At 37.7% G+C, this 13,644-nt stretch overlaps 4 protein-coding genes across 4 annotated transcripts; 1 reads left to right on the top strand and 3 right to left on the bottom strand.

Moving 5' to 3' along the window:
* Positions 1 to 170: 170 nt before the first annotated feature.
* LOC105266173 (uncharacterized) lies at positions 171 to 2,993 on the bottom strand. The gene is made up of 4 exons (XM_011304123.1): positions 2,812 to 2,993; positions 953 to 2,525; positions 741 to 892; positions 171 to 681 (listed from the first exon to the last, which is right to left on the bottom strand). The coding sequence occupies exons 1-4, from the start codon at positions 2,870 to 2,872 to the stop codon at positions 497 to 499; spliced, it is 1,971 nt and encodes a 656-aa protein (XP_011302425.1). The 5' UTR covers positions 2,873 to 2,993; the 3' UTR covers positions 171 to 496.
* A 109-nt stretch (positions 2,994 to 3,102) lies between these two features.
* On the top strand, positions 3,103 to 5,464 carry LOC105266172 (uncharacterized). Its single transcript, XM_011304122.1, has 2 exons — positions 3,103 to 3,682; positions 3,760 to 5,464. The coding sequence occupies exons 1-2, from the start codon at positions 3,260 to 3,262 to the stop codon at positions 5,317 to 5,319; spliced, it is 1,983 nt and encodes a 660-aa protein (XP_011302424.1). The 5' UTR covers positions 3,103 to 3,259; the 3' UTR covers positions 5,320 to 5,464.
* A 2,431-nt stretch (positions 5,465 to 7,895) lies between these two features.
* LOC105266171 (TATA box binding protein-related factor 2) lies at positions 7,896 to 11,293 on the bottom strand. Its single transcript, XM_011304121.1, has 4 exons — positions 11,121 to 11,293; positions 9,361 to 9,905; positions 9,194 to 9,288; positions 7,896 to 9,064 (listed from the first exon to the last, which is right to left on the bottom strand). Exons 2-4 carry the CDS (start codon positions 9,894 to 9,896, stop codon positions 8,838 to 8,840), a joined length of 858 nt encoding a protein of 285 aa, XP_011302423.1. The 5' UTR covers positions 9,897 to 9,905; positions 11,121 to 11,293; the 3' UTR covers positions 7,896 to 8,837.
* Positions 11,294 to 11,551: 258 nt separating this feature from the next.
* Positions 11,552 to 13,404, bottom strand: LOC105266170 (BTB and MATH domain-containing protein 43-like). The gene is made up of 4 exons (XM_011304119.1): positions 13,267 to 13,404; positions 12,759 to 13,096; positions 12,271 to 12,663; positions 11,552 to 12,126 (listed from the first exon to the last, which is right to left on the bottom strand). The coding sequence occupies exons 2-4, from the start codon at positions 12,799 to 12,801 to the stop codon at positions 11,606 to 11,608; spliced, it is 957 nt and encodes a 318-aa protein (XP_011302421.1). The 5' UTR covers positions 12,802 to 13,096; positions 13,267 to 13,404; the 3' UTR covers positions 11,552 to 11,605.
* Positions 13,405 to 13,644: the final 240 nt, after the last annotated feature.

The raw sequence follows: 13,644 nt of genomic DNA, 5'->3' as shown, positions 1-13,644 counted from the left end.
TCCTCTTCTAATTAATCAATCCATCATGAAGAAACGATAAAGAAATCGAAAATTGATTCATCGGTTAAATTTTTTAATAATCTCGTTCCGCATAATTTCATTTTATTTTCTCTTCCACAATTAATAATCTTTTCCATCAATTTTTTCTTTCTTACGAAATCTTGCAAAAAATATTCTTGGCACTTATCTCGATAACTTAGATTATAAATTCAATGAGCAATCGGTGTTGTTTAAAAATAAATCTGATCTTCTCAAAAGCCCTCGGTTACACTAATAATTTATATGACATCGATTACTCTCTTTACATAAATAAAAAAAAAAGTTGCTAACGCTGGTGAACAAAAATCCTCGAAACTTACATTTACACGTATAAAATATATATTAATAATATTCTTCAAGCTGTGGTACGTTCTGATGATTTCACTGGTTTTTTTTTCCCACTGGGAATTGAAGAATTCAACAATTTAGGATTATTCTCTCGGGGTAATAGAATTTGTTACGAGTCGAGGTGATTGAGCTGTTCGACGTGAGACGTCTGCACTGGGGGATCATCACCGAGAGTTAGTGAGCCCTCGGAGGGATAATTCTCCAGGGCAATTGTTTCAGAGGGCAGAGATGTGGTAAATAGGTCAAGAGGTGATGAAACTGCCTCTTCAATTTGAATTTCACACACGGTGTCATCTAGAAAATTAAACAAACGATTTTCCTGGATTTTCAATGAAGATTTTAAAAAAACTCACCAGTCGGTTCGAAATTATATATTTCAGTTTGAGCATCCATTAAAACAGTCTCACTCTCCCCCTCAATGAGTATTTCCCCATCAACAGTTTCCTCAGTTATTTCAATCATTTCCTCCGTCTCTCCCTCGCAATTACCCCCAGAAAAGTCATTACTGCAATAAAAATTCACAATGAAAATAAAATCATTCAAAAACAATATTCAAATAATTCACCTCTGCTCATCATCTCCAGCAATTGCATCTCCCAGCCCTTCATCCTGCCCCAAGTCCTCAGTATTTACACAATGACTCATCTCTCCAGTAGAATCAATTGAGCCAGTCTTGGAGTTCATATCAAAGAAATCCTCGTGGTGATTCTCCAAGTCTAAGTCATCCTGCCTGACCCCCAACACAACAGCATCCACTGATTTTTCAACACCTTGATTTATTATCTGCTCGTTATTATTCGGAAACTGCTCTGGCATTATCACGACGGGTTTACTGGAGATTCGTAAATTGTCCTCTATAATTAATTCATTAGAGCTGTCCTCCCCGGCGTGCGATAATTTCATTCCTTTTTGTACCATAATTATATTTTTTTTCGATCCAAATCTAGATTTATTTAAACTTCTGATATTTATTGTGTTATTGAAGTTCAATTTAATTCTCTTTTTTACAACTTCATCATTGAGGACTTCAGCCTTGGAATTACTCCTCTCCCCTTCAGACGATGAAACCCTGGACCCTAGATCATCCTCGAAGTTGCCCCCTGACCCATCAGAAACAATCGAATTCTCCTCGCTATTTGTACTTTGTATCCTCTCCACACTCGATGAATTCGATGTACCCAATGAATTCTCCACTTTCACCTCCTCAGGATAATCCTCATTAACTCTATCAAATTCGCTCTCTTCAATCCTGTCTATCTCTTCTTTAATCATCTCATCCACCTCCACCTTCACTGCATCTTCATCTCGAATGGAATTCCAACCCTCGGGATCCACCTCACCCTCGTCATTAATATCGTAATTAATTTTTGTAATGGCAGTGTCTGACGCTCGTTTTATCTCTAATTGGCAAGCTATCGTACTTGTGCTTTCGCTATCTTGAATTTTATCTTCTGGAGGTACTGTACAATTTTGGGGTAGCGATGGAGGGTCTTCCTGGGGTTGAGGAACTCCTGGGGATTTCGATATTGATGTCTCATGATTTTTTACAACATCAGCGGAATTAAACGGCAGTGGTGATGATCTTATTTCATTACTTGAGTCATTACTTATCGTCCTAATAATTGCACCATGATTATACATATCACTGGTACTCAGTTTGGGATTTCTCAGGTCTTGGGAATTATCTGGTAATGATTTTTTTCGCTTTCTCCCACGAGTCTTCGGTGGTAACTTCTGCAGGGGCTTCTCAGGGGGCACATCATCGAGAGATGTCTCAGTTTTAACTATTGACTCAGCTCGTCTCTCCTCGAATGGCACTTTCTTTTCGTTAGCAGTTGCTATTACCAGTGATAAACTATTCGCCAAACCAGTGAATGCTGTGTGAGCTTTTAATCGCGGCAACAGAGGAATTGTTCTCCTTCCCTCGATCGCCCAATCCGTCCAAGTATTTGGCCCATTCAATTGTTCAGCAATAATTGACAGTTTTTCATCATTGGCAGCTCGTCTGACCTCCGCTCGATGCCTTTCATTCGAGATATGAAGTACTTTCGTCAATTCTTCCAGAAGTCTCTTCTTGTCATCGGTAAAGGGCCCCTGGGCCCTCAACACCGACACCATATTTCCATAGGCATCCAACTCTGTCCCAGAGCAATAAATAAAAAAATTTACCAAACCCCGAATTATTGTGGCTTCATGACGATAAAAAAAATCAGAGAATTCGCGATAAATTAGCATAAACTCTGGAGAAATACAAAACATCTTGTGAACGTTTTGATGATAAATTGAGTGTCAGGGAGAAGGACGAGGGGAATTCAATGAAGAAAAATGGGTACCTCGTGGGAAAATCATGTCAGGGTAATTTTAGAAGGAAATTATCGTGCATCTCTTGGAGATGATGCTCTTCCTGAATTGACATAACCTTACCCAAACACCTGAGACACTTTCTGCATTCGTCTCGAGTCATGTCCATTCTCGTTTGCCACATTGTCACTAATTATTTCAAGTCTCCTACCAGCTGTCAATCTTTTATATGATTATTTACACGTAATTCCCACATCTCAGAGTCAATGTTGACAGGAGAACGTTCAGTTTGCTATGAAGTTGTCGTCAATTTATTGCGAAATAATGGGCGAGTGCTCATGTCAAGTTTTTTCAAAAAATAATTATAACTCTACCCACAGTGGCGCCAGAATCCCCAAAAATGGCGGGAAAATCCTCAGTATCATAACAATAGTCATACGACTTGACAAGTTTTGACAGTTGGAATTTCCGAGGTGCCAAAGACAATTGACACCTCGAAAAACGAGAGAGAGCATCGCAAAGTGTCAAAGAGTCAAAAAATCTAGTGACTGTTCAAGACAAAAAAAAAATAATGGCAGACGATGAGAGGAAGGCAGGTGCCCTGAAGAGATTGAAGGAGTTGAAGACAACAAAAGGAAAGAAAGCTCTTGGGGCTGAGGAGGCGATAACAATTCTGAAGGACGAGGCAGCAAGAGGAGGACTTGAGACTGAAGATATCGAGACAATTGTCGATCTGATAACGAGCACTGATTTGCGGGCAGGTCTATGTGTTCCTCTGATCCACTGCCTCATCCCCAGGAACAAAGTCCCGGAGAAAATCGTCGAGGATGTGATAAACTTCTGGTTCCACAAGTGGAATGATCTACCAATTACTGTCGCCAGTACTATCATCCAGTGGTTGACAGGTCTCTGGGAATATCAGCTGGTGGACAGACAGACGATTAACGCCTACTACGATTGTTTTTTTCATAATATGTTGAAGAAGGAGCGTTTGGTGAGCCATTGCAGAATTTATCTCCCAAGGAATCTAGAATATGGAAATAAAATTCAATAATCTCCCTGAATTTTCAGGAATCTCCCACTGCAAAATTAGTCTATCTAATGACAAAGCCAGAAGACGTGGCTCGTCGTCAGGTATTTCGTCTGCTGCGTCTCCAGGACAAGTACACCAAACCCCCGAAGCACCTGTCAGCTCTTCTGTCTTTATTCAAGTCGTATAAACCAGAGCTAGTCCCAGAGAAGATACCATCCCTCAATTTGGAGAGTGTGTGGAAGCCCATCCCCGAGGTATTTCGTCTGGGGTTCGAGGAAGCGAAGAGTAGGAGCTCGCAGAGGGACATCCAGAGTCAAGAGCACTTTGACTGGAATATAATCAGGCATGCAGATGGAAAAAAAACAGAGCAACTGCTTCCCTCCATCAGGTACTTCCAGATGGGCTCGAGCATCTATCGAGATAAAACCACAAAGTCCATATTTGATCTCAGCAATATCACGGACGTGGGGAAGTACTACTTCAGCGTGGAATTACCCACAAATGCAACATCATTGCTTGCCAACAGTGCAGGGTATCACTTCCTGACGTTCGCTAATTACGAGTATCAGAGCAGATTCTCTCATAATCTTTATAATGCCCTGAGGAGGGCCTTCATACTGGAGTCCAGTAGATTCTCCAAGGGGCAGAAGACGCAGCTGCTGGAGATGACGATTGAATTCTGCAGGTACATGCAGCAGGGGATTCCAGTGGTTCTTCGATTCTTCCTGGAATATCTCCCTTACGAATCCGGGGAGTATCGCCCTCAACTCCTGGGAATTCTCGAGTGGTGCACGCACATCAGTGCGACAGAACTCCAGGACACCCTAGCCCCACACCTCGAGGAGATTTTTCTGGAGTCGACGATTACCCAGAGATGCAGGATAATTCGATCCCTCCGTAGATTTTTGAGAAATATATTCGTTAATCAGAATTTTGGGGCAGATATCAAGTCATCTCCCTTCCTGGGGCAAAAACCCTCGAACGAATTGACAGATCTTCTACCCCCAACCCTCGCCATTGTCCAGGATCTCGTGATAAAGGGGCTGAACTCGTCCTCGAATGATCCCCTGATCCTCAACGAGGCGCTGAGTTTTTACGAAGAGGTTCACATGCTGGTAAAGACCTCTGACACACCAGGACTTATTATCGCCCCATCACCAGTCGTTTATGGAGCCTTTTGCAGCAGGAGTTGTGCCCTCATCTCCAGGATCTGTGGTCTACTACTCATGTACAGGGAAACCTGTCTGGAGCTCCAGAGAATTGGACTCAGGGGAGAATTCGTGGAGGATGTGCAGAAGGTTCTGGGGTATGGGAATGACCTGGGGAATGCCCTCTGGAACTCCAGGATCTTCTCGGGGGGCCCTGACGGCTTTTTCCAGGGAATGGCTGAGGGGGTTGAGGAGGGACTGCCTCAGGATGCTGACGCCAGGCTCGATATCATGAGGCATATCGCATTTTTACCGTATGTTTACACCCTAGGACAGACTGGCCTCGATATACCGAGCAAGGAAGCTGCTCTCGTCATGGCTCAACAGTATTTTCCCAATGTCTTTGAGTTTATCGAAAAATTTGATCAGCCCATCGAAGGTGAGGACTGATATTTCGTTTTAAAATCATCAATGAATTGGAATCGTTTAAATTTCAATGCCTTAATGCAAATGAAAATACTTTTTCTACTTGAATAACGTAAATCTCCTTCTTGGAGACGACAATGGATTTTTCCATTTAATTATATGAATAAATTAACAAAAATAATTTGATAATAATCAGAGTTCAACTGTTTATTTCCTCCAATTTACATACAAAGTTTCATTTTCATCTTCTTCGTGTAATTATCTCCCTCATTTACATCTCACTGCAGTCTTCCATACACATGCATTACGTTTTCCTTCCAATGATTCTTTCCTTGGAGTAGGAAAACCCGATTCTACCGAAAACCGTTGACGTTAGAGGAAAATGTCGTGAGACATTTGCGTGGGAGATATCCTCCTCCGAAATAAATTCCTTTAACATTTTTCTCGTAATCGATGTCCTGCCCAGATAATTGCGGGTATAATTTCCTCTCCAATCAGTGGATTTCTCACGATTAATTAACAAATTCATCGATTAATTAATCCTTAGGCACTGATTACACACATGTGCCTCTAATCCACTTGGAACTCGTGTGTGCGTCACTCAAAACTATTTCTAATGATTTTTTTTTTCATTCAATTACCTAATTCTTTGTTTATCCTTAAACATACGTCGATATTAAATTAAATGAGCTAATTACCTCAATCGTTGAATTTTGATAATATTTTCTTGATAATGGGAATAAATTTGTAAATGAATATTTATCCCTTATAATTCACGAAGACAAATGAAAATTTCATTCGTATCTCTCGCTAATTACTCGCATTAATTATCTCATTTAATTTAATTACATGCACCTGCGATCTCAGGGGTTTCCGTGATCAATCATTCCTCTAGGACATTTAATAACCCTATGAGTGATCTGTACGTATCGGTGTAATTACGTACTAATAATTCTATTAATTATGTTGAATAATTGTTCACCACCATGACTTTCTACGTTTTTGATAATAACGAAAGTACAGGAGGATATATTTTAGCATCGAAGTGATGGAAAATCCTGAGTCGATTCATTGAATTTCGCTAATTACAGCTGTTGTTATTAGCAAAATAATCCTCTTATCATTTTCCATCCCTCGAGTCACTTTCCTGATCTAATTACTAATTTTGTTAATGATTTTCTGACTGTGCCAAAGAGAGCAGACGCTCTTCGATGAAATCTTTACGTCTCGATACTCTTTCAACATTTTTCGATGGTAAAAATATCGTATTCGTAATATTAATTTGTTATAAAATATAGTCTACCACGAGTATTCAGTTATTCGTAACAATTATTCTCAAAGAAAGCATTCACATTTTCTCCATTTAATTGTCTTAATAATTGGTTTTGATATTATATATTTCGATTTTTTCTTCAACTACTTCACTCAATTTATTCATTAATTTCATACTACTTGCCTTGACTTGAACATCTCATTTTCATTTCTTTACAGTTTTCTTTTTTTTTCAAAGAAGGGCTGAGGCAGTGACATCAGCTCAATTAAAAATTAATTAAATTAATGAATCGATGGTGAAATGCAGTTCCCTATGGCACAAGATTGTTCGAAGAAATTGATCTCTTTCAGACTGAATTACTTCCAATGATTGAATGATTAATTAGCGAAAAATAATTAGTACTTTCGTAATTATAAACATTAGAAGCATCATGGTAAATTCCAAAGCAATGGCTCGTTATTTCCACATTTCAAAAAATAAATTCTAAATTCAATAAAAGAGGATCTCATACTTTAATCATTAACTTTAAACAATTTAATGTAACATTACTAAAGTATTATCGTGATTTATAAACGTTAACGGTAATGACAATAAATAATAAGACTCGATAATTTGACAGTCCTACAAAATTGAAAGAAGCTGGATGAAACCCTCTTGCGTGAAATTTTAATTATTCAATTACTTGTGCTTCAATTGTTTCAATTAATAATCATGTGGTCGACAGTTTATTGATTTTAATTTAATTCGGCGTTGGTGAGATCGTCCAAAGTGGTGAAACATAATAAAAACGAGGAAATTCTCTTGCGAATCGAATGGATTATTTCATTAATGAATTCATTAGGTTAAACCACTTCGATTTATATTGATTAAATATCAAATATCTCAGGGTTCAAGAGATAACGACAAAAGGGCCAAAAAATGATCAATGATTAATGAAGGATTCAATCGGTACTAAATTTAATACTAAATCTAAAAACATTTCTCATTTTGTTCTAATATTACAAATGCTCGAGCAGGGATGGACCGCTCTTCACTAAATTACGAAATAAACTAGGAACATATCCACTGTTTGATTGAACAAAATAATTAGCAAACTTGTTTAATAAACGCCACCTATTTTTAAGAAATTATAATCATCCAGCAGTGAATTGACTCGAATTTTTCAATTTTATCAATAAATTGAATGACTCCACTACTGATTTGTCATAATAGTTGTCATGAAAAACCTAATAAAATTTATTTTATCTAAAAAAAAATACTGCAATTATCGTCGAGATGAGTAATAACAAAAATAAAGACAAAAAATGATGGATAAAGTCCATTCACAAATAAAAATAATTGAAAGCCAGTGAAAAAAAAATAATGAAAATCACTGATTGTGGGAATAATAGAAAAATTATGACAAGTTTGCTAATATGCCCCTCAAATTTTGAACATCCATCTTTGGCACAGTACATTAAGTAAAAAAAAAGAAAAATATAAACGAAACAAAAGCGAAAATTGAATAGTTGCAAGCAGTACAAGTGTCGACGAATATTCCAAAATAAATCTCTCTCCAGAATTTCAGTACACACATAATTTTTCACCTCATAATTCGTGAACTTCAACCCAAAACAGGATGAGTCCTGTGAACTTCACAATTAGTCTTCACGAAATATCTCCAAACCTAAGAGAGATATGAAATTTTTTATAAGAACTTTCTTGTAATTCTTGAAGTTCCTCAGGAATAAGATAATAACAAAAATTTCGCTATACCCCTTGGATCAGGAGATATTTGCAAAAAACTAATGAAGAAAAACTCATTCTATTGTTCCACTTTCTAATTTCCACTGGACTACACCAAACAAAAAAAGAAAAAAACTGTTATGATAAACGATAATAAAGGGGTTTCGTATTGCTAGCATGAAACTGTGAACATAAACAATGCTCTGTCAATGATATTTCACTTAATGTTTAAATAATTACAATAATTATTCCAATCTTTGCAAACATGTTCCTCTCCCAGTTGTCGGTGGAAATATCTTCAGACTTCACCAAAGAAAAATCAAACCTAGATTTTTCACTTCACAATTCAATTATTAATGACAACGAATAATTGAAAAATTCGAAAAAATCAATTTTCACTGGAGATAATTATTTGGTTGTTTCGATTTCTCAATTTTCCTTCATCACAACATTTTCTCTCGTCACTTCACTAGAGAAAAAACATGTTTATTTGTCCATTCGAGACCATTTTATCGAAAATAGGGGGATTCACTGGATTAATGATTCAGTCCCAGTCTCCATCGCTGTCGAGGGCCATTTCCTCATCGTCCTCGATTTCTGAGACAATTGGCTCCTCGACTGGATCCTCGTCGTCTATAAATGTGCTGCGAGGACGTTTAATTCCTTTGCGTTTTCTTGCCGCTAGTTCCTCCTGGGTACGGGGCTTACGAAATTCCTGGACTAGAGGGAATATTTTTTCAACAGCACTGGCAACCAAAGCGACACTCGATGCTGAAATAAAAATCCAAGAATTTTTATGAACATTAAAAAGCTACACATCCCTAAAACCACATTGAGTCAATTATTAATAAATTAATTACAGAATCATTTGCTATAATATCAAAATCAAGATACAACTACCTGTTATTGTCACATTGCCGGTGGAAAATATTTTGAGAGTTGCTTTGGGATCTGTCAGTTTATACGTCACTCCAGGATGCAATTCTGGCTCATAACTAAAAAATGGAGTTGATGAAGCTCATTGAAGTACGATTATTAATTAAAAATTATGAAAATTAATAATTTACTCTGCATGATCTCTGTGGGCAGCTGAAAATGGAGTGATTCTGATGTCCCACGGCATGAGACACGTGCCAAGTACATTGACAACTCGAAAATTACTAAATCTAACATTGAAACCTAGTTTAGCTAAACATCTAGCTATTCTCCTCGCTGCTTTTTTGGCATCAGCCTCACTCTCAGCTCCAGTGCACGATATTTTGCCTGATGACCAGATTGATGCTGTCGTCGAGGGATTTCGAAGTTTCATTGTGATCATCCCATGCTCTCTTTTGTACTCCACGTTGGCACCCCTCAGGGCTATTTCTCTCAAGTTCAAGTGACATCGAACGCTAAAGCTGCAGACAACATTACGTATGACAATATCAATCTCCCTGGGTGCATCACTCTCATCAACTGGCATGCCTGGTGGAGAGCTATTGGGGGTCTCAGTCTCATTAATTGTTCCACCGTTTTGCAAATTATCTACTTGCTTCTCGACGTGATTGAAGGAGCCATTCGTTAGTGGTCTCATGCCATTCTCCTGAACAGCAGTTGCCATCATATTATCGACCTGAATATCAACCCAAAAATTTATTAATTACACCCAATTCTCTTCAATAATTAACTATTTATGAGACTCATCCAGAAATCCCTGTTTTTCACGCATATCTAATAATTATATAGCATAATTAATTAGCATTCAAAAAATCATCACTGACGTTTAGCTAATATTGATTGCCACCAGGACGTGGGGGACGTGGGATTTTATTAAACATTGAAAAATGCATTAACGAGGAAGCTGTGTTCATAGAAAAATTCAGTTCTCATAAAAACCTCGACCCAATTTACCCGAAACCCACCCCCACCCCGAATAACCCCATGACCTCATTTAATCATCTCCTAAAATTCTCCAATTCCACTCGATTCTCAAAAAATAATAAATATTCATCACAACACTATCATACAATTATTTTATCATTAACTCGCACTCACATTAATAAATTATCGAACGATAGAAATTATAAATTCGTTATTATAAATAATTTAAGAATGAGGTCAATCGGCACTCCCTTGAAAAAATATTAAAAAAAAAATTGAAGAATGCAGAAGTTAATAAAAAACAATTTATGATTGTTGAAAAATCGTATTCACCCCCCAAAGAACCCCAACCCCTAAAATTCGATTAATCATCAAGATTCCTTAATTGCCTTCACCTCTCACAGAATAAAGAATTAAAATCCCCTCATAAATTGTTTAAAAAAATCAATCAATAAAACAAAAAAAATCCTTGATTCCCAAGAAAATAACCCCCAAAATAGAAAAACCATTTCTGAAGAATCCTAACCCCCCAAATCACCCCCTAAACCCCCACCCCACGACAAAAATTCCCATCCACCCCCAACACCCAAAACCCCCCCCCAAAAAAAATGAGAACCAAAGGGTCGTAAAAACCCGAAGCGAAAGCCGATGGAATTTTCTCCCGAAAAAGCTCTGACTATCAGGCAGAATAAAGAGGAAATACCGATAAAAAAAAATAAAGTAAAAATCGAGGGTACTACAAGCAATGACTAATTCCCGGAGATCATAGGATGAATCAACGAGATTCACAGCCTCCAGACTGATCCGATGATTTGACAGTGGTTTGAGGTAATATCGAGACAAAAAATCGTTGGTCTATCATCCGTTTTAGTGCAACTACGGCCCCCCCAAGAGAACGATTGATAAATTGTTGTTAAATAATCGTTAATCATTGGATAATGGTGATTTGATTGTTGCCGATACTTACGGTGTGTTGGGCTGTCCTTGGGTCTCTGTAGATTGATTATCTGGGTTTTGTTGACAATTTTTTTTAATGCTAAACGACGGAGTCACAACGATTTGCCATTGTTCTCAGCCATTATTCAGTGGACTACCGCCTACCGTCGACCATCCGACGGCCACTACCGAGAATTATTTCAACGATGAGTGTGATATCTACGTTTTGTAGATGGCAGAGTCGACAGATTATTTTAGAAGCGGAATTCACCCCGGAGAGGGGGGGCAAACATCCCCGGTGTGGGAATCCCTCACCATTTCGCGGGTTCATTTCAAATTCTAAATGCTGATTTTTAGAAACATCACCCCTCTACTATTTAATAATTCAATAATTACAAGGAATTAACAATGATTGTGGGAATGAACACCAGGTTGTACTAAAAATAAATAAATTCAATTGAATGAACAAGAAAATCTGGCGAATAGCATTTAATATCAAATTGATAAATTGAAAATTCACTTTCCCAGTGCCATTGTTATAAAATCGAAGAGTAATTCGGGCTTTTTGTGGTAGAGATCCTTGAAGTCACTCCTGCTGACGATTTTTTTCTTGTTCTCGGACAGGAAATTAATCGTAAATTTTCTCAATTGCACTGCATTGTACATGTCAGCTACATCCAGAATCAGAAGTGCATTATCAATATTCAATTGTTTACACAATTGATTCTGGCATACGTGTTTGAGGCTCTCGAGGCCATATTTTTCAGCAACAATGAGAACACTGAGGGCCATCTGAACGTCATCGAGGGCACGTGCGTCGTGGGTGTAGATGTACCTGAGGACTTCCTTCATCACTGGCAATTCGATATCCTCGATTACCACTCGATTCTCCTGGGACTCCTTCATCGGGGTAATGAACATTTTCAAGAATTCACGACTAGATGCTGCTAGCAGAAACTTGTGCACAGGCAACGACTCCTCACCAATTATTATCTTGAAGTCACTGAGTTCTTCGTTCAGATAAAAATACTCAAAACCTGAAATCAAATGAAACTATTCATTTTTCTTCGTACTCAATCTTCAATCATTGAATTTTAACAATAATTAATAATCATTGACAATAAAAATTAATTAGATAAATAGGACTGAAAGTTTATTGTTTAATTCAAATTAATAAACACCTGGACCCATCTGGTGAGCAGGTAGTGGTGGTATTTCATCGATAAATCCGTACCAAACGTTCAGTACCATAATGTGAACTCTGTCGATTTCTCGAAGAACATTCGCCTTGATGACATTCCAGAAGCAATAATCCTCTGTCCAATCATCCAGCCTTACCATTCTGTCCACCGACATGTCGATGAAGCTCACTGTTATATTGGCTTTCGCTGGCTTTGCATTTTTCTTCCCCACCTGTATATCCAGTCCATTTCTGTTGTTTATTCTCGCTGAGTAGATGAAGTCACAAGGATCCGGTGATTTAATATTGCTCTTCTTGAATTCAATCCATTCAGTCGTCAATTCTTTTATCTGGATCCACTCCACAATCCAGAAGGACGTGGGCCGCTTCCTCGCTGGAAAATTCGCAGATTCTTTGAAATAACTCGACGATCTAATGCCTAAATTAAATTAATCATTAATTTTGTAGGAATTGGAGTAATTGGCTTACCAAAACGATCACCACATTCTCCTCCTGACACTTCCATTTCCATGATATTATTTCTTGTTATTCGTTTCTTTTCAATTTGGCCTCTCGAATATTTTCTATTATCTTTTGTTTATTCTCCTCTGAATAATATCGTCAAGCAATATTTGTACATTATTCGATTCAATCATGGGATTCGATTTAATTCAAATTCCTCATTTATATTTACAATTTTATGTCATCTCACAGTCTTGAGATTCGTTACAATGATTATTTTTCATTCCTCACATTCATCCTATGTACAGTATTTATTAAATTTTTTTTGTTTGATGTTTATGTCATTTTATGAAGTTCTTCATAATCTGAAATATGAAATAATAGGATTAAATGTCATTGATGGAAAATTGGAATTGGAATTGGCGAAATTTTCATTTTCAAATTATCCTGGAAAGTATTCCTAATTCAACCGCTTGTTATTGCACTCTAGTAATTAATTCCAATTGATTTATTTAATTGACGAATAAGTACTCACCATTTTATGAAGTCGCTTTTTCAAGTGCTTGCTCTTTTTTTTCAATGTAAATCCTAAATAACTTTCCAGAAAATACGCATTGAAATATTTTACTCCATTTTCCTCCGGAGGAGACGTGGAGAGGAGGGCGCCTGCGCAGTGGTGACCTATAGAATGAAGAGCCGGAGAGTGGCGGGGAATTCAGAATTTCGTTTACGCTCTTCGACGAGTTTTCACGGAATATCTCGGAAATTAAGGGAAATAATGGGATCGCAGTCATGACCTTTTTTGTACATCTCCTTGGGCTGGATGAAAAAGGTTCAATAAAAAATTCGGTATATCCTTTGGATCCGGAGATATTCGTGGCTAACCGACCGCAAGGATCACGATTACGATTTT

Source organism: Fopius arisanus, unplaced genomic scaffold, assembly GCF_000806365.1.
Source record: "Fopius arisanus strain USDA-PBARC FA_bdor unplaced genomic scaffold, ASM80636v1 scaffold00036, whole genome shotgun sequence".
NCBI classification, from domain to species: Eukaryota; Metazoa; Arthropoda; class Insecta; order Hymenoptera; family Braconidae; genus Fopius; species Fopius arisanus.
This window is presented reverse-complemented; position numbering and strand designations above follow the sequence as displayed.